At 31.0% G+C, this 20,307-nt stretch overlaps 1 protein-coding gene across 1 annotated transcript; it reads right to left on the reverse strand.

The window, feature by feature from the left end:
• Nucleotides 1–11,843: 11,843 nt before the first annotated feature.
• Nucleotides 11,844–15,115, reverse strand: LOC100820609 (protein indeterminate-domain 11). The gene is made up of 4 exons (XM_006597129.4): nt 14,708–15,115; nt 14,001–14,317; nt 13,425–13,824; nt 11,844–12,944 (listed from the first exon to the last, which is right to left on the reverse strand). The coding sequence occupies exons 2-4, from the start codon at nt 14,155–14,157 to the stop codon at nt 12,134–12,136; spliced, it is 1,368 nt and encodes a 455-aa protein (XP_006597192.1). The 5' UTR covers nt 14,158–14,317; nt 14,708–15,115; the 3' UTR covers nt 11,844–12,133.
• Nucleotides 15,116–20,307: the final 5,192 nt, after the last annotated feature.

The raw sequence follows: 20,307 nt of genomic DNA on the forward strand, positions 1-20,307 counted from the left end.
CTACTTTGTCTCTGCGTTTATTCTTTTGCATTCCATCACAGCATTATTTTAATTTTTTAATGTTAAAAAGGCAGGCACCGGTTGTAATTTTTATTTATTTTAGGGTAGGGGAATGTAAAATATTTGTTGGTTGATCCCACGAGTCATTGTTTAATTATCACTAATAATTCTGCTTTTAAGTCAATTGCTCAACATAAGAAATAATTAAATGAAAAAGAGAGATTTAATACTTGAAAGTTAGAAAGATTATCTTGAATGTCTACACTTTTTCGTTCTTTTGCGCCTCTTTTTCTTTTTCTTTTTTTTTTTCAGGGGACGGTGTTTGTTTGCATGGCTTGTAACGACACTGAATTATGATTGATCAAGACAACAATAATTTTAATTGTGTAGTGCTATTACAACGTACAATGGTTGCTTTGATCTTGGCGTATACGAAAGAGTCTGATATGTTGACCCAAAATAAACAAGATTGATTTAAAAGGAATAAAAATAGACAGAAAAGGACTGACTAAACATTTTTTTACTGACTTAAAGATAGGTATAAATTATTAAAAACATTTATTTACTAGTAATATTTATTCCATTTTCAATGCTAGCAATAGAATTAGGTTGGGGGGTTAGAGGCATCTTTAATTAATATTCCAATTCCAATAAATTAGTAAAAGGAAGAGTGATTTGACTTATTGGGGGTGAGGTATGTGGTCTCGTCTTGTTTGGTAGTGCCACGAAAATACTAAGAATAATGGTAATCGCTGTCGCTTTGAAAAGCGCTAATGGTAGCAGGGGCAGGTGTCAACTTCGTATACCCACTTCATAAATTTTTGCATATGTTAATAAGTGCATTAAGAATATTAGATAAAAATATAAAGTAAAAATATTTTTATTGAAATAAAAAAATTATACTATTTATGATTTTTAAATTATTTTTTATGATTTATGTCATAAATATTGTTTTAAATTTTTTTAACCAATATTCTGAGGCTCTTAGACATACAAATACAGGAGGCACCTAATGCTCAATCAAGAAGCAAGCTTTTACCCTTCATTTAACATAGGTTAAATAAATAATAAAATGAGGGAAATTGAGAGGAGTAAACACTAGAGAGATTTACACCAATGAATCAACAATCACATAAGGGAACCTGACATCACACTTTAACTCAAATCCTTAAGGTTCAAGTTTAAGGGTCTTTTCCTCACTTATGTGATGCTCAAATTTTTCACTTCACCTCACACTTGTACTCTAAAAATCTACTCCTCAAGTGTGAGTCTGTTCCACATGAAAACCTCCCCCTCAAGTGGAAGTCATTATTATCCACGAGTATTTCATGGTAACCATTAGAGTCCACATGCTTTAGGTACTTGCACCGCCATTCCAACCCACGAAACACACTGCCTAAACCTACTGTCAGGAAGACTTTTGATACAAGGGATCCCCAAGTTAAGGATCCATTGCCGCCATCTTATTCGTTTGAGTCGGTCACTAAGTCGAATCATCGGCTCTAATACCAATGGGGAAAGCAAGCCAACACAATAACAAACTCAATAATAGAATAATAGGCAACAAAAATAAATTCACCAAAACTTGTAAGAATCTGTGAGGAACACCAATAAAATATAAAACGCAAAATAGAAATCAAGAGTACACAAGAAACACAATTTATTTAACATGGAAAACTTCTCAATGCAAGGGTAAAAACCACGGGTTGTCCAGACTAAAAAAATAACTTCACTATAATCAATCAAGGTACAAGAGAGTCTCCAACAAGTGCACTGAAACATGCTACAAACAGTCAAATCAAAACAAAGCACAAATGCTTACAATAGAGACATGAAGATGAAACCCCAAAATACAAAGTAGATAATGCAAAACATTTATCTCTCTCTCCAGATATCATTTTGACAATCCAACCGGATGATTTGAAGTATCATGTGCGTAGAACCTACCGTCCAAAAATAGTTCAATCCAACAATGAACGAATCCGCAATTGTAATTTGAAAAATGCTCTCTGGTGGGTGTGCGAAAATCACAATGATTTTCTCTCTCCTTTCTCTCTCAATTTTTTGTAACTATTTTTACCTCACAGATGAGTCTCTCTCTCTCACCCTAATATGACCCCTATCCACTTAAATAAGTGAGACAAAATGGACCTTCTCATTTGGGTCTTTACCCCACATAGGAAAAGAGTCCAAAAAAAACCCAACAAAGGCCCCATAACTCTCTCTCTGGTACCTTTCAAACTCACCCTGCAATCCTTCTTCATTTCTTCCTCTCGAAAAACCTAACCAACTGAGCAATCTCCTCCAACTTGGAAATAATAATGATAACCAATGCCAGTCGCCACAAACCTTGTCTCACCCCTTTTCTCCTCAAACAACCCCAAAAGATCAAAACCTGGAGAGAATGAAATAATGTCAAAAGCATTCAAACTAGGTGGTCTAGGCAAGGGAGCATTATTATTCCTCCTCCTAGTCTCAACCTCAGAGTCAGACTCTGAAACCGAGTAATCCGAAAAAGAAGCAACAAAAGCAATAGAAGTAGTATCATAATCATCACCCACCACATTACAAAGTTTATCATCGTCTACATAAAACTTGAACCCTTTTTTAAACCACTTATTCTCCATAATCTCAGGAATAGCAATCCAAGTTTCAGGCATGGTATCAAGAAGCCTCGGGAGTAAGTAGCTGTCAAAATGAGCTTAAATCCATGGATTAATCCGATCTATTACGGTTTAAGGTTCAAGCTGGATTGGATCCAAAAATCGAAAATGTTTGCAATTAGTTTTAAAATTTGACCCAACTCATTTACAATCGAACTCAATTAAGCCAAACATGTGGTGTAATGAGTTGACCCACTTAATCCACCTAAAAAAATATTTTATTAGTATTTTATAATATTTTTTAAGACTTTAAAGTGTTTTATTCATTTAATTAGAAATAAAGTAAAATTCACCTAAAATACAATTTTAGTATTTTATAATATTATTTAACATTATTTTATTTAGTGTTTTGTTCAAGACTAATTTTAAAATTTTTGTTATTATAATTCTAGACTTCTAACTTGTGATAACATATTTTAGTGTGGTGCGTGGACAGTGAAAAAATTAATTTAAATATTATTTTTCTAAAAAAGTTGATTTTTTTAAAATAACTAAATAAATTGAGGTGGATCAAATTCAATAAATTAGACCAACTCATTTTGACAGCTCTACTCAAAAGAAGACAAATACCCCACCATCAACACAAATAAAGTTATTAATTACTATTTTCTATAACCATAAATTGATAACAACAACAATAAATAAAGTTCTTTTAAATTTATACATAGAAGTAAATTTTAGCATTAAATTTTTTTAATTTCATACCATAAAAATAATAATAATTTTCAATTCTTATAAATTCAGGCCATAAAATACTAAATATTCATTATGTATAATAAATATATAATAGCTACAAAGTATGCAGTAATAGTATATTTATTATTAATAATAACTTTATCTTTTTTTATTCAATGAGAAAAAAATAATAACATGCAGTAATATTAAAAAAAATAGTAACATAAGTATATCAATAATATTTCTTATAGATAAATAATATTTTATAACAATTAAATTGTAAGGTATAAAATTTTGATCACGTAATAATAATTTATAGATAAATATCACATTTGAAGCAATTATAAACTAATAATCTTAAAATATTACAAATAATGAAATTAAAATAATGATAATAATAATTTCATTACATTGATAGGAAATATTCAATTTAAGTCGTAACGAGATTAATCAATTAAAAACTTCAACATGAATTGTTCCAAACAAAACGGATCATTTTCTTGACATTGTTAGGGGCCGGAGAGAGATATATGGATATAGGTCTTGCACACAGTTTTGCTAAATTGACAGTCTCTGAAAACATGAATGAATAATGGATTCTTCATTAGAAGAGGACAAGTGCATGCAGCGCTCAGCACTAGTGATCACGGCATTACGAGATATTTTCATTTAACTTTGTTCTCCCTGCCAACCCGTCCTTTGCTGGGATCCAAGCCATCTCTGAAATAAATCAACAGTAACTCATCATCTTGAATTTTTGTTTACCATTTTCAACAAAATATCAACACCAACAGATATGGTTGGAGGGGGGATTAAATTAAATAAACTGTATATAGTTAGTGCACAGCATACGGAAGCCAAACATTCTTTCGCTTCTCTATATCATCTTTAAAATGGAAATAATTGTGCCAAAAGATGACAATGGGCAGCCATACACACTTTGGATTGGCAACAGGAAACGTAAGCAGCAGAACAGGAACATACATCAGAAAACTACAATTAGGAAAGGTGGAGAAAAGGATGCATTTTAGAGTGGAGAAACTTGGTCATTAAAAATTTCAATTCAAGATTGGTTATATATTACAAAAAAATTCAGCAAGTGAATCTAACATATAAACATAATTATAATATTCCATATAATCTTGAACGGTGCACCTGAATAGAATATAACAGTGAGGAAATTTTTCATGTAACTTGCATGATATAGGTTTTAGTGCTTTGCAATTCTGCTTTCTTGTTAAAAAGATATATAAAAATCTAAGAGAGTACATACCAAAAATTACATTTGAAGCTCCCTAATAAATTGAGAAAATGCGCATTTAAATTGTAAGATATCTAGCCAGCACATATGTATGGTCGGAGTCGAATCATCACAAGGAGACCAAGTTTGTGACATAGGTTGAGGAAAGCTTCAATGTTTGCAAAACCCTCAAAAACAAGATTTCCCGGTGCTGGCTCATGCAGATTCCAAGGAACATATGTCTGAATTGTGTTCAAGCCCAATGCCTTGGCTTTTAACAGTCTATCTTCCCAGTACTGCAGAAAGAAAATGACATCGTATAAAACCATTTAACTCGTGTTGGACTACAAAGTCCCACCTCGAATAGAAATTAAGGAATATAATATGCTTCTATTCATTTCAGTTTCGAAGAGGACACAATATTATTCAATATTAATATTCAATCCCTTTCAAATATACCAAAAATAGGAGTTTCCACTGGCACGATCACAGCATTGCCAACGGCAAAGTTTCTCCAAAAAAAATATTTGAAATGGGCGAAGTAATGTTAAGATTAAACAAACTTAGGCATAGCAAATTATACAAAGTAAATATTGTACGTACTAACCACATATTATCAAAATTATTATATTTAGTTAATACATATAATCTTAATTATTTTCACCTCTCCAAAAGATTTGATCATCCACGCACTAACAACAAACGCATGTTCGCATGTTGCCTCCACTTGCTGAATTTCGGCGTAAGGACATTGACCCATGTACTACAAATGTTCTTCCAAACTATGGACCAAAGTCCGAGTCTTTTTTATTTTGTTGGACCCAAAGTCCATGGAGTCAATACGAATTTTGGTTTTGGTAATATCATATTTTTAGACCGTTACTATATTATTCACTTCGCTTCTTTGCTTACACACTCTGTTATTCAATTTGTTTTTCAAAAAATGACCTATTTCAGAAAACACACTCCCTTATTGACAGTTCCAGAAAAATCACCCACCTCCCAAGAAAAACTCACAATCCCATCAAGATTTTAGCACAAAGTTATCGATTGCTATGATCGGTGGTATATAGGTATCAATTGTTTTCTTCTGCTTCACGAGGTATAATATTATTGATGTTGCAGCTTTATACCTTGTTGATTTAATTAAACTTAGAAGCCTCGGAGATACAACTTAGGTGAGACCATATCAAAGGTTCTCCTTAATTTGAAACCTAATAGACAAAAAAGGTTACAACAACATTGCAAGAAGTGGTGGATTTGAAGGTGGATAGGCGGAGGAAAAAATAGTTTACTATGCAAAAGCTGATTTTTTCATTTAAATGAAATTAATTATTTTAAAATCACTTTTCAATAAACTTATCCCGACAAAAACTTAATGGTACCATTTATTTAAGCTCATTTAAAAAATGCTTTCTTTATAAAATAAATAATTTATTTTTTTGATGTGTTTATCTAAACTGATTTTTCTTAAAAGATAATTATTTTTTAAGAAGTAAATCTTATATACTTTCTAAAAAATAATTTTTTAAAATATTTTTTTAAAAATTTTAACAAATTAGCTTAATGTTTGACGAAAAATAGAAGATGAGAAGGTGTAGAGGGAAGAGTGAAGAGAGGACTAGAATTGAAATTAAAAAAAGTACAAGAAAAAAAAATGTCAATAGCATGGGCTAACATCTATATGTATTTAGGCCTTCTGGACACACCTCAATTTTCATTTTTCTCATCATCAACAGTTCATACTTCATTTGAAAATATAAGGTTGGTTTAATAAATAGATAAGAAAACATAAAGGGTGAAAGAAAAATGAAAAAGAAGGCAAATTAACATAAATGGATTAATTTTTACACAAATTTATAGGAATGGTGGATTTTTAAAATATTATAGGATATGATAAGTTATTTTTTAAAACACCATTTCATATAAAGAAGTTGTGTTTTAAAATACGACTTTAGAATGTTATAATTTTAGAATAAAAAATACGAAAGTCGTGTCTTGGATCACGACTTCAAATATTTTATATTTTTTTTATAAAAGTCATATGAGTAGAAATAGCTTTAGTATTTTTTTTTAAAAAAAATAATGAAATTGTTTCTTCAATCATGACTTTAATTTTTTTTCTTTCTTTTTATTTGAAACATCATGCCTTCTAAGACTAATCAATGTATCATTTCTCAACTTAGGCTTCTGAATTATTTCTTATGATTACAGTGTTGTCTCAATGAATTATTATTTTTATTTTAAAATGGAAAGTCTTTGTGAGCAAAAAAAGAAACTGAAGTGAAGATGAGAATATTGAGATACAAGGAAGAGAGGAGAAGGGAAGATGAAAAAAAAACTAAAGCCGTGAATGAAGGAAAACTTCATTATTTAAAAAAAAATAGAAAAACTAAAGTCATGATTGAAGAAACAATTTATTATTTTTTATTAAAAAATACTAAAATCATTTCTACTGATACGATTTTTATAAAAGAAAATTATAAAATACTTAAAATTGTGATCTAAAACACTACTTTAATATAATTTTTTTAAAAAATTACATATTCTAGAGTTGTACTCATATTTATAATATTTCTAACAAAAATTAACATTCAGACAGTCTTAGAGGCTGGGCTCCAGAATCTTCTTTACTTTTTACCCAATAAAAGAATACTGGTTTGTCACTTCATTAATAACGCCTTTGAGTTTGAGATAATAAAGTGGTAAGTGGAGAGAGAAAGCTGAAAGCTTGCATTAATGGAGAGAAGGAAGAAAGTGAGTCAAAGAGAAAAGGTGACATTATTTTTTGCCAAAGGGGAGAAGGGTATGACAAGTCAACTGGGATTGATTCTGCCTACTCTCTCAGCTTTTAGAGGTACCACTAACAACCGCATCTTGTTCTAATTCAGACTGCAGACAAAAACAAACCCCAATAAAAGAATTGAACCTCTAAAACCAATGCATACACATCATACACTACATTTACATACATTAATACATAGCTTCCCTTTCCTTTTACGTTGTTAGCTGTCTCTGCAACCTTTCCTGTCTCCGACAAAGAAATTTCAGCACTCACAATTTGACAAACATGCAATTATCCTATTATTATCTTCAATGTACGTGCTATTTATCAAAAAAAGAATTGCGCTGATCCTCTTCATTTGAAGCTATAGAACAACGAGACTGATCATGTGACTTCAGATCAAGACCAAGTTCAGACGTATATATATGTAAAGAAAAATTGTCTCATTTCAAGGATTGAGCATCTCCATTAATTTTGCTAACAAGTGTTTCAAAAACACTTTTGATTGCATGTTTGGATATATATCCGTTCTAAACATATGTTAATAATAAGATAAAATTTACAAAACTATTTTTATCCTTTCTTTTACTTTTATTTTGCAATGGATCATTAAATTTGCAGGTATGGGTATTCATATTCAATAAATTAGACTAAAACCAAACATGCTATAAATATGATATTTTAATACATTATTGCATTTTTTGGTATTATACATTATTGCATTTTATTTAATGTTTCTAATAATTTTTTTAAAACATTTTGAAATTTAATATTATAAATATTTTTCTTTTTTAGTTTTTATATTCTTATCCTACTTTTTAAATACGAGCATTAACATTTTCGATTCTTAAATTGAACATATAATACCTTATTTCATCAAGACATATATTGTTTGATTTCACCGTTTAAATCTGATGGTTTATTTTGTGCTTCTTTTCATCCTTTCCTTTTCCATGATTGACCTAACATAGCAAATCTTAGGGCAGGGATGAGTGTTTGTCTTACATTTCGCATGTGATAAAGTACTGAAACACCAATGTACTAATGGCACCTTCATAAATAAAATCCATATCCATATGCACTAAAAAAACATATTGGGTTTGTTTACATATATACTAATTAATAATTACTGAATTTTCAGCTAATTGGACTAACCAGCAGTTATTTACAAAAAAAAATGCATATATTTTAGCATAATTATGAATCTATGCTAATTAATTTTAATTGGTTGATCATTTCTCTTTTTAGTGAATAAACACATCTTTCACAAAACACAATCTTACTAAAATCAGATAAAACTATTATTTTTACAAAAAAAAAAATAATAAAATTGTTATGATCAATAGAACTCTCTCTCTATATATATTCTAAGTATTTAATAAAGTCCTATACTTGGATTCAAACTCAAAATACTAAGTTATTAAGAGAATCTAATTTAATTGGTTAAGTAACATGTATGAATTGTTAATCTCCTTATACTTGTTTTCAATTTTTGTGAATAAAAAAATTACTAATTTAGAGAAACATTATTATATCAATTAATTCAAGTGTTCCGTAGCATTAATATGGTTCATTGTTGTGTTGCCATTTCATGACTCTTTTAATTCCTTTTAATTATAAATTCCGTTTAATTCACTCATAAAAAAATCCTTTTAATTTCAATTAATAAATGTAAATAATAGAAGGCAAAAATAATTTTCTTGAAAAAAATATATGAGAAGCTTATGTTAGTGAATGTAGGGCTTTATTTGTTAATTATAAACTAATATAAAACATTTTCTTAAATTAAACACATGCCTATTAATTTGAAAGGAAAACAATAAATAAAAACGTTATTTTAATTTACAAGTAATTAATAATACTATTGGATAACTATTTTTCATGTACCAAAAAAGGATATCAAATTTGTATTATGCATGATTTTTTGGGTAGAAATATATGATAAAGTGGATAGAATTTAAAAAAAAAAAATAATTATGAGATGTTTGTCTGTCTTTTTTGATTCGTTATTATTGTTTTTTTTATTCGTGATGTAGTGTTTGTCTATAATTTAAAGTTAAAGTTTTTGAAGTTCTTAACTTAATTGAATTAAACATTGTTATCTTAAAGCTAGCCTTATATTTAAACAATGGTAGGTGGATAGTCTTCAATTTGCGCATAACTTTACAATAAAAAGGACATTAATCCGCATTGTCAACCACAAAACATCTAAAAAGAAAGATTATACTATATCTGTGCGTATGAAAAATAAGGAATAAATTAAATATCGTAGCAAGTTTTTTTCTGCTTGAGCTGGAAATTAAAATAAGACCAATAATGGATGGATATATGAAGGGATCTTCCCTCGGGATTGAATCCCACTTGCACCCACATCGGGTATCAAACCTCATCTTTCTTTTATTTTAATTCTAAAAAATCACACAGCAACAAATCTAAATCAAGCTAACATGCATATCATAGTCACCCCATCACAAAGAATCCAATGCTTTTTCAAAACCCAAAACCCAATCCTGTCAATCGTATATCCCGTAATAAACTTTATGCTCACAACACATGCATACGTCCCCATAATCAAGCTCTTCCATAAATTCTGATCGTATATCGAAGTTGCTTTATTGAGCTAAAATTTTTGAAGTTCCTTCAGTAATTTCTCTGTATACCTATGCTGTTCTTATTTTTGATCTTGTAACTGATCCTTAGACTCGAGAGAACTCAAAAAATACTTTTATTCTCAAAAGGCAACAATTTTTTCATTCTTCATTTTGTATTTTAGAACTTGAGCATTAATGTCATTGAAATTCTTAAAAGCATATTCTTAACTTCAATCCAAACATAGTCTATATATTTGACAGAAATTAAAATATATTCAATGCTAATACTCCTCTTTGTGATTAAACACACACTACATGAACAAATTTATCTTGTAATTAAATCTTTTTTTTTTAATTATAAATGTAATGAAGTTATTTTAAACTCAGGGGATGGCAGTGGATGGTCAGCTCAACTTGAATTATTTTTATTGGCAGGGGTTCTTCACGTTCAAGTTGATTTGTTTAATTATTTATCATTTTTCTTGGTGTGTACTATACAAGAGGGTTTGCTAAACTGTAAAAGTAGAAATGTGATAGGAACCACGACACGGATCGACGCATGCACATTTTGCCCATTAACGTTTATCATTCTTAATGTTCATCTATTTTCCTTATTCTCTGTAAAGCCGCATGGACTACAAAAAAAAAAAAGAATGCGCAGAGAGAGCGTGATAAGGACTGGTCATGTTATTCCTATCACAACATCAAACATACTTCAACTTGAATCCAATGTCATGGCAAGAAAGCATAAAAGACAAATATTGTCAGAAAATAATTAATATAAAGCTATATCCAAATATATGATTAGAAAAAGTATCACCCCGTTCTAAAAGTGGAAAACTAAAAAAGATGGATAGTTCTATCACAAATTTTATTGACTATATGCTAATATCAGTCTTTTACTTAATTGAATCACATATATGGAAAATTAAAAAAGATGAATAGTTCTATCACAAATTGAATCACATATATGCCCTCAGTATCTGGGATAGAAGCTCTAGTATTTAGCATACTTTAATTTTCACAATCTCAATCATTATTTTTTTTTGTTGATAATAATTATAATTAGACTTTATCTTCTTTTTTTACAGCAATTACATTTTATCTTCTAAAATACATTAATTCCTTTACTTTTAAATAACCAAACCCATCACAAAACACCTAAAAAAACTCAATTTTTATTCACTTCACATATTCAACAGCATTTCAAAAAACTATTTGACGGGCGTATATCATTGCCAGTACAAGTAATTAGAAGCACAATATTTTAAATTAGTTATCGTTCCGTTATCTAATACGTACCATCTTTGCAAATTGGTTTGGAACTATTTGACGGGTGTATATCGTCGGTTTTGATATGATTTTAGTCGTTTATTGAGAACTAAAAACACAACTTTATCTACTAATACAAAGCAATATTGGGTCTAAACTGCTCCGGTTGCAATTGATACTTGAATTCTAGAGGATCCATATCCTTTTTCTTTTTAATCAATAACTGCGTAACTGTATTTTATTCTCAGAAGCATGTTCCTCTTTAAATTAATCAAAACTCAACCATTCATTTAGCCCACTTAATAGTAATTATAATATGGTATGACTACAACAAATCTAAAATATGCTAATTTTAGTCTCTAAAAAATTAATATGTTTTTATTCCATATATTTATTAAAAAGGGATATGGTTTTAGTCCTTGATTGAGAACTAAAAACACGTGCATATATTTTTTTTTAATAGATATAGTCCTTCACGTATTAGTACTTCTTAGATACGCCTAAAAATTCTGAAAAAAAATAAAAGAGAGAGAGAGATGCCTAAAATTAATTTTTTTGTCTGAAATTCACAATTCAAACAGTTAATAATTGATAACCCTACCGATCGACAAACAAGATTAATGTGTTTACCGGCCAGGTTTCTTATATTTAATCTATGAAAGCATCAAAATTACATTAATTGCATAATAACTCAAGCATACTAAGCTCATATATATATATGTAAAATAACTACATATAAGAAAATAAAATATTTGGACTCCGAAAGGTTTTTCACTTTGGGAAGATTGACAATATATATCATAATTCATAAACAAAAGCAAAATTAAAAAGTAGGCTAAAATAAATGTATATATATACCAATGAAATAAAGAAAAAGAAAAACCAAATATGTATAAGACATATGGAGCTAACCTTGCCAAGGGTTTGGGGTTTGGTTATGTTGGGAGGAGTTGATGCAACTTCCCATACCAGCAATGTTGAGGATATCAGTGTGAGAGAGAGGTCTAAGACCCAAGAAATCTCTTGTCAGGGCTTCATTATTGTTTCCTCTGGCACCGTCATCGGCGGTGGTTGTTTTCGTCATGGCATCGCCACCAGCACCACCAAAAGTGTCCTCAAAAGAAGTCCCTTCAAAGGGTGAAGAGAAAGAGTCGATGATATGGTGAAGGAGTGAAGGAGAAACACCATTACCAACAGCAGGAACAGCTTTATTCCCGAAAGGTACCAAGCCATGGAGAGTGGGGGTCATCTGGTGGTCACGTGAGGACAAATTCAAAGCGGCATTGGCAGACACGTGAGCCTGTTGTTGGTGGGTCCCAATCATGGACCCGGTTTTGCTCATCGTCGCACCCATTTGGGATGCTTTCTGCAGCAACGCTGTGGCTGACATGTGAGGAGCTGTTTGGTAAGGAGGAAGAAGAGTGGGACCAGGACCACCACCTCTAGGGTTAGGGTTTTCTTGATGAGAGACCAAGAATGATGAAGCAGAAGAGGGTGATGGTTGTCCAATCCAAGGTGGTCTGAAACCTGCTTGTTGCTCTTTCTTCAATGAGAAATTGTTACTATTACCATGGATGATGTCTTGTTGATGAGAGGCTGCTGCTGCAGTTGGTTGAGTTGAAGTTGAGTTGGCTACTATGCCTATGCCTGTCACTGATCTTGAACTCTCCTCTGCTAATGCATCACAGAAGGCTCTGTGTGTTATGAAACTGTCCCTCCTGCAGATGATTGCCATAAACAAACAAACACATAAAAACAAAACCAAACCCATGTCACTAAAGTGCTGTAACAGTCCACAAATTATTTTTTCCACTCTTTTTTCCCAACACACATACATACTCCATGTTAGGCACCTGCCACTGCATTAAAATTTTCTCAATTTTAATTTCCTTAATTATACTAGCACTTTCTCTCTCACAAGTCACAAGGGTGTCATTATATTTATAGTTAGGTATATTCTATATACTATATAGTATAGTATATACTATTTATTATATTACCTCTTCATCTCCATTGTAAGAAGGGATAAGGAATGTGGGTTTAATTAATGCTGTACAAATTTGAATATAGAGATGTGAATTTGAGTCAACCTCGGATTAAAATACTAGCATCCTTCATAAATGAATGATGTCTATGACTTTTGAACTGAACAAGTAATTCATAAATGGTCATTCTTGATGGTTGTTTAGGTTAGTTACCTTGAGAAGAGGGTTCCACAGTCACATCTGTACTCTCTAGTGCCACAGGTCTTGGAGTGAGCTTTCCAATCTGATTGAACAGCATACTTCTTGGAGCATTTGTCACATTTCCACTTCTTCTCGCCGTGCTTTCTGCAGAAGTGCTTCTTGATGCCAGTGAGGTCCCCAAGAGCCCTTGAAGGGTCGTGGTGCACGCAACTGGCTTCTGGGCACACATACACCTTCTTCCTTATAATCTCGTTGCTTGATCTCTGCTTCAGCTTCCATGGTAAATTGTGCCCTCTTCTGTGAAGTTGGAGATTCTGGTCTCTTTGAAATCCCTTGTTGCAGATCTCACAAATGAACCTATTAGTTGCCAAGAGAGTCTTTGGAGACAAGGCGACAACTTCAGCTTCCGGGTCTAAATAAGCAATTAAGAAAAATAAAACAAACACCAAACCAAAAAAATAAAGAAGGAAAAGTTAAACCCAATTGAGATAAACATTAAACAAATCAAATACATACAACAAACAAACCAAAACAGAAAACAAACTATGCTTATTAGAAGTTTGAATAGAGATATAATAAATAAGAAACCTGGGTTGCCAGGAAGGTTTCTCTTTTTCTTTAGTGGAGGAGGCTGTGCTTGACTTAGTGGTGGAGCAAAGTATTGTTGTGAGTAATCAGTGCCAATTTCGGTTCTGTTGCCTGAAGATGCACTAGCTTCACCGGATGCAGAAGTCAAATTAGACATGGTTTTTGGAACATCAAATATTCAAACCCTTCATCTTTTCTCATATTTGGAGTTTTGTGAATTGTCATGAGCCATAGATCTGAGTTTTTCGTATGTAACAAGTCTGGATAGCTTCTGGGATCTGAGGACAATCCTCACCTAAAACAGAAAAAGGAAAAAGCTGGAACTGGACTAGTGAGAAAAGAACAGAACAAAGAGGCAAAATTGATATACAACTTAACTACTTAACAATATTTACTCTTTGAAACCCCAACAAAGAAAAAATAATCTGCGGGAATAAAAAAAATGAAAAGTGGAGAGAGTTCTGTACATCTGTGAAGCAAAATACTATAAACTTAATTGATAGTTTCCTCTACTTGTTTGGAACCAACCCAAGAGACAATATTTTGTTTTTTTTTTATATATACCAAGAAAATCCAGTGATGACCACACTAGTATGAACAAAAATATAGACTCAGTTACTCCAAGTTCAAACTCAGGAAAAGAGAAAGAGAGAGAGAGAGAAGAAGGATTCCCTTCTCTCTGTATCTGAAGCAGTGCAAAACAATACCGGAAACCACAAACCAAGGAGAACCCTACGGCAAACTCTCTGACGTTGCTCTTTCTGTCTTTTCCTCTGTTCTCTTTCTCAACACCAGAAAAATTTCCTTCTTTATGTATTGTTTATAATATATTTTGCTTTTAACCAAGCTCAATTATTTTTTATGTAAGCTTTTGTTTATATACACATACTCCTTGCCTTTCCCTTCTCTCGTAATGTAAGCAGAAAAAAGGATGGAAAAGTAACCATGTAAAAAGAGAGTATCATTTGTATATGCAGATAGATATATAACATAACAAACAGTTAGAGAGAGAGAAAAAACAGGGAAAGAGAATAATAGCAAGGGAGAAGTTCATTTATGCTACTTAACATCATAGGTAGTGGACCCTCTTTTTTGCTTTCCAAATTTCAGTGACATGATTGATTCATTGATTAAATTCCAACCAGCATGGCTAAAAGCTTCTGAGTTCTGCCCTTAATTCTTTTTTTATTCTTCTGTATTTTATACTTTTTTTTTTCTATAGTTCATTTCATCATCATTGTAACTATTGCTGCCCATTAAAAAATAGCTCAGACAATCTTTTGCATGGTTAAATATTTCTTAGGTTATAGATCTACGTACATAGACAAAGCTGCCAAACGTACCAAAATACTAAGCGTCCCCCCTTATCTCTATCTCTGCATCCTTCTACCATCTTATACGAGCACAAATTTTTGTCGGCCTTGTCATTTTCATTTCGTAATTGTCATTATCAATATTAAAATAAACTATTAATATATGTTGCAACTATAGTACGGATACAACCTCAACCTATAAGCATCGAGTTGGACACTCCCACCGTCCTATACTTTTTTAGTTAGGTAACTGTGTGACTTAAATTAAGAGTATTACAGATTTATTATTTATTGTTTGATTTTATGCAGGAGAATTTATTTTGATTTTGATTTTAGAATTTATTTTGGATAAACTATGATATTTTTGGTTGTATGTTGGAGAAGAGTTCGAAATCGATTTGAGTCCAAAATTGTTTTAAATTTAATTAAGTAGTTTTTGCGTTCAATTCATAATTTTGTATTTATATAATTTTATTTATAATTTGATTTTATGACAAAAATATTATAAGTGTGTGTTTAATTTCACGTTCAAGAATTGATTTTAGATCAACTTTCATATGGTTTTACCTTTGAGAAAATTTTAAAATTGATTTTGGGTCTAGAATTGTTTGTGAGGTTAAGTAGCTTTGAGGAACTTTTAGAGTTGGATTAGTAAATTTATATTAAATTTTACTTTTAATTTAATTTTATAACGAAAATATTAAGAAACATAAATCAAATTACATCAAAATCAATTTTATCAACGTTTATCCAAATACGTATTAAATCACATTACTTAAAATTAATTTTAACCAAAATTAATCTAATTTAAAATCAATTTTCTCACCACTCGCCCAAGCATCAAATTTTGTCTCCATAATATATAATATTTGATTAAAATTAATTTTGTCAACACTGATTAAAAGAAATCAAGCAATTTATATCCATAATATATAATATTCTGACATCTAATGCGTTTTGTCTCTTCTTAAAAATAAAATTGGGCCTCTTCTCCATTTTTTTATCATCTGTTCTCCCACATCCGTTATAAGACATGATAAGTTCCAGCTTAAATTCAAACAAAGATCACTCATACTTCGGCTAACGTTGCTTTGCCGATACTTATGCTCAAGTTGACTCCAAAATCAATAATAGAAAACGAGTGATCACTTTAAATGGAATTCTATGCTTCTATCTGTTTTCAATTTGTTGTGGTTACGTATTGACTCAATGACTGAAATTAAATTTGTTTTATTAGTTTTTTGTTCCTTTGCTTTGGAATTAAAGACTCACTTGTACGTGATGAGAATTTTTCAATGATTGAATATTTGACTTTTCAGTTTGAATGCCCATGGTTTAGACGTAAAAAACTGAGTGAAGTTAGCTTGTAATAGGATGCTTTCACTGTGTATATATATCACAAATAGATCTGGCGTTTGGCGAACGCTAAAAAAATAAAATTGAAAATTTTGCAAATAATGCATGTCTTCAGCCTTCAGAGTCCAGTTGACGTATGTCTGGTTTAGTCATTATGCTTGATTATATTATATGTAACATACATGAATTAATGTTTCTAAATATGTTACAATTTGGTTGATATAATACTATTTTTATTATTGCAATATTTAAGGTGTATGTGGGTACCGCAAAACTGCATTGTTTTTCTGTTTGTTCATCTTTCAATAAGGTTGTGCTGCCAGCACCACGTATAAACCTTAAAAAATTGGCAATAGAAAAACATTTCTTTTTGTCATTATCTTGTTTTATTGTTCTCTGAGCAAGGTTTTGAAAGTGGGATCTTGCACGACCAAGACACCATATGCTATCTCCCAGCTCATCTGTGCCATTAAAATATTATTTACTAATTAAAAAAAAAAAAAGTGAACGAGAAGGTGAATGCAATACAATTCCTCCATATTATTTTTATCTCATATCATTTATCTTTTAAGAAGATAAATACCACTCTAATTTATAATAAGTGTCGTGTCAAAAAGAAGAAGAAAAAAGTTTCGTATAATTTATTTTAATCTTTCATTATATATATATATATATATATATATATATATATTAAATTTATGACCCTAATTAACAAGTAAGGATATAGTTACAATATGTCTGATTCCTTTCAATTGCATATTTTTCAAGTTAAGCAAGTGGACATTCTTTAAGCTAGGGGCTAGAGGTATGTTTATAATTTTTAATATAAAATATAATTTAATTTGTTCGTCATATTTTATTCAATTATAATTTTAATCCTCTTATAAAAAAATATAAACATTTAATCATATTATTTTTTAAAATCAATAATTTTGGTTTAACAGTCAATTTTCATAATGTTGACTTTTAATAAGAAAATATCGACTACTAAATCACCAATGTGACATTATAATATAATGGGTTTTTTAATTAGATTTTTAGGGGATTTAAAGAGGTTTTTTTAGTAATTAGTAATTTTTAATTAAATTCTTATTAAAATAAATATTCTACTAATCAAACTAATAATTACAAAATACTGAAGAAAGAAAATTTTGAAACAATATCTACGTTCAAAAAATTATTTTCATTGTGGAGGAAAGAACATACGAAGGAAAATGGAATCAACTTCTCAAAATTTGTTTATTCTCATTCCTTAACTTTGCCCTTCCCTACCCGTGAGCTCATCGATAGAGGTGATCAAAATAAAGGCAAGTTGGATAGTCAAAGATGGATGGTGCTGCTGGTTTGTGGGTTGGATTTCGGCGTAGAACGATTTAAAAAACCTTGAAAGTTAGGTTTTGAAGAAAAACAAACTAAAAGATGATGTTTCCATTCTAATATTTTTGGATAAATGACCAATTTCATCCCTCTATTTTACATTGGCTGTCAATTTAGTCTTTTTGCCATGGAAACACTACAAGAAAGAATATTATTTCGGACGCAATATTTTTCACAAAAAATAATTTGTCAAAAATATTTAAATTAATTACAGATGGACTATTTTTCCATCTAAAATTATAATATTCCCATAGATTTTTCCTTGTTCGTTGGAAAATTAAATTTTCCCCAAACAAAAAAAACCCAACCCTAGCCCTCCTCAGTCAGCTAGCGCCGCTGCCGCTGCCGCTGCCATTTTCGCCCTCACCTTGTCCATTGTGCTCACACTCACTCAAGGTCAGGATTTGCTCAACTCCCTCTGTCTCTCTCATATCTTCCAACCCTACCATTCTCTTCTCTCCCAAATTCCCATCTTCTTTTTCTTCCCTCTCCTCCTTTCCCAATTCTTCTAATTCTCTTTTACAAACCCTTACGCGCTTCCCCCTCTGTTTCTCTCAATTGCTCCTCTTGTTCTCTCTCTGGCTTCCTTGTCAGGGCTTCGGTAAGTTTCCGCTCTCCTTCTCCATCTGGATTCTTGTTTTTCTTTTACAAAGAGAAGTTTCTGCCAAGTTTATATGTTTAACGAAATTGTTGTATTAAGCAAATACAACAGTATTTTTATTTCTTTTTTCAGAGACACCTTCTCTTGATAGAAGTAAGTTCACGTGTCCAATTTGGGTTTTGGCTAGTGCCCAATTTGGTTCCTTCTGCTTCTGTGTTTCTGCTTTCATAATTCATTCCCTTTTTAAAAGTTCTGTTTCTTTCCCTATTCCAAAGAGCAGCATTTGAAGTTTCAATCATCCTTCTGCATTTGTCCTTTTCTTGCTGTGAGTCACAACTCCCAACTTATTTTTCCTTTTTCTTTTGCTTCATTTCATTCAGATAGATCTAATTTTTTAATATAATATATATTTTTTATCCTAATGCTAAGATTTAAAAATGGACCATGAGATCATAACGCTTGATTATTAAATTGCAGAATTTTCCACTCATCACCACTAAACCCCAAAAAAAAAGTAAACATCAATGCAATGACTAGGCTGCCATGCATGCTTATTGCCATGTTGACAACTGCATATTTTATTTTTAATTATGTGATAATTATCACAATGTGTGAAATGAAGTTCTAGAACCAGTTGATAACAGTTGGCCTGGCCTTATAAACCATTTCAGTTCTATTATTTGTTACCTTTCTAGGTAGGTTTTTTTACATATATTCTATATAGCAGGCTGTACATAAGGTTTTATAGGTTTGATAAAAGGTAACATATATGTTAATTTTTTACTTAAAAGTAACTTTGGACAAATATGCACGTAAGGTGTGGAGTACTTATTTATCGTTCCCATCCATATATAATTGTGAAGTCCATTGATTGAACTCGACACAAATAATTGATTATTTATAGAAGAGAGTGACAAATTATGCAAAGTTGTTTTTGTATTTCTGTGTTAATTGTAAATACTTCAAACAAAATGAATCTTTGGCAAACAATAAATAGATGGAAACATATGCATTGTATATTTCTGTGTTAATTTGACTGGTCAACTATGCAAACGGAAAATTCCGTTGAAAAATTCCAACGGACAGTCAAAAAATCTCTTGGTTAAAGTTTCTTATGACCATTTTTCCAACAAATTTTGGTCAATCAGAAATTTTGAATGATGGATTTTTGAGGTTTTCGAAGGATTTTTGTTGTCAGAAATATGTTTTTTTATGTAGTGAAATGATTAATTTAATTCTCATTTCTATAAATGTACCAATAATTTAATTCTATAGTTAAATTTTTTTTTGGTGATGTGGTACATGAAAGATGATATGACAAATCCTTGTGGTGAAAGTGAAAGTCACACATTAGGTGAAGTATGTGTGGACCAACTTGTTAGTTGTAGTATGTTCATTTATCCTCTTCGTGCCTTTGTATCGCTAATGGTTGTGACAAGATGACGGTGGACGATGACGTTTTACTTGCGGTTGTTGTCATTTTCATTCGATTTCCCCCTATGCATTGGAGATTGACCTACTAAATGTTTGGATTGTCCATGACCTGTATAAGACTTGCAATTGATAAAGTCAATTTTGAAAGATGTTTTATTTGGTACTAGAAAGAGAGTTTGAGGATGATTTAACTCTATTTGATAATGATGAGAATGTGTTAGTTATG

This window comes from Glycine max, chromosome 15 (assembly GCF_000004515.6).
Source record: "Glycine max cultivar Williams 82 chromosome 15, Glycine_max_v4.0, whole genome shotgun sequence".
Taxonomy (NCBI): Eukaryota; Viridiplantae; Streptophyta; class Magnoliopsida; order Fabales; family Fabaceae; genus Glycine; species Glycine max.

Bases quoted from the DNA above. Each gene is read 5' to 3' on its own strand.
- LOC100820609 (XM_006597129.4), bottom strand. From the start codon at position 14,157: ATGTCTAATTTGACTTCTGCATCCGGTGAAGCTAGTGCATCTTCAGGC. The intron at 13,825-14,000 runs GTTTCTTATTTA...TTGCTTATTTAG, and splicing joins AAACCTTCCTGGCAACCCAG to ACCCGGAAGCTGAAGTTGTC. The intron at 12,945-13,424 runs GTAACTAACCTA...AATCATCTGCAG, and splicing joins TGTGGAACCCTCTTCTCAAG to GAGGGACAGTTTCATAACAC.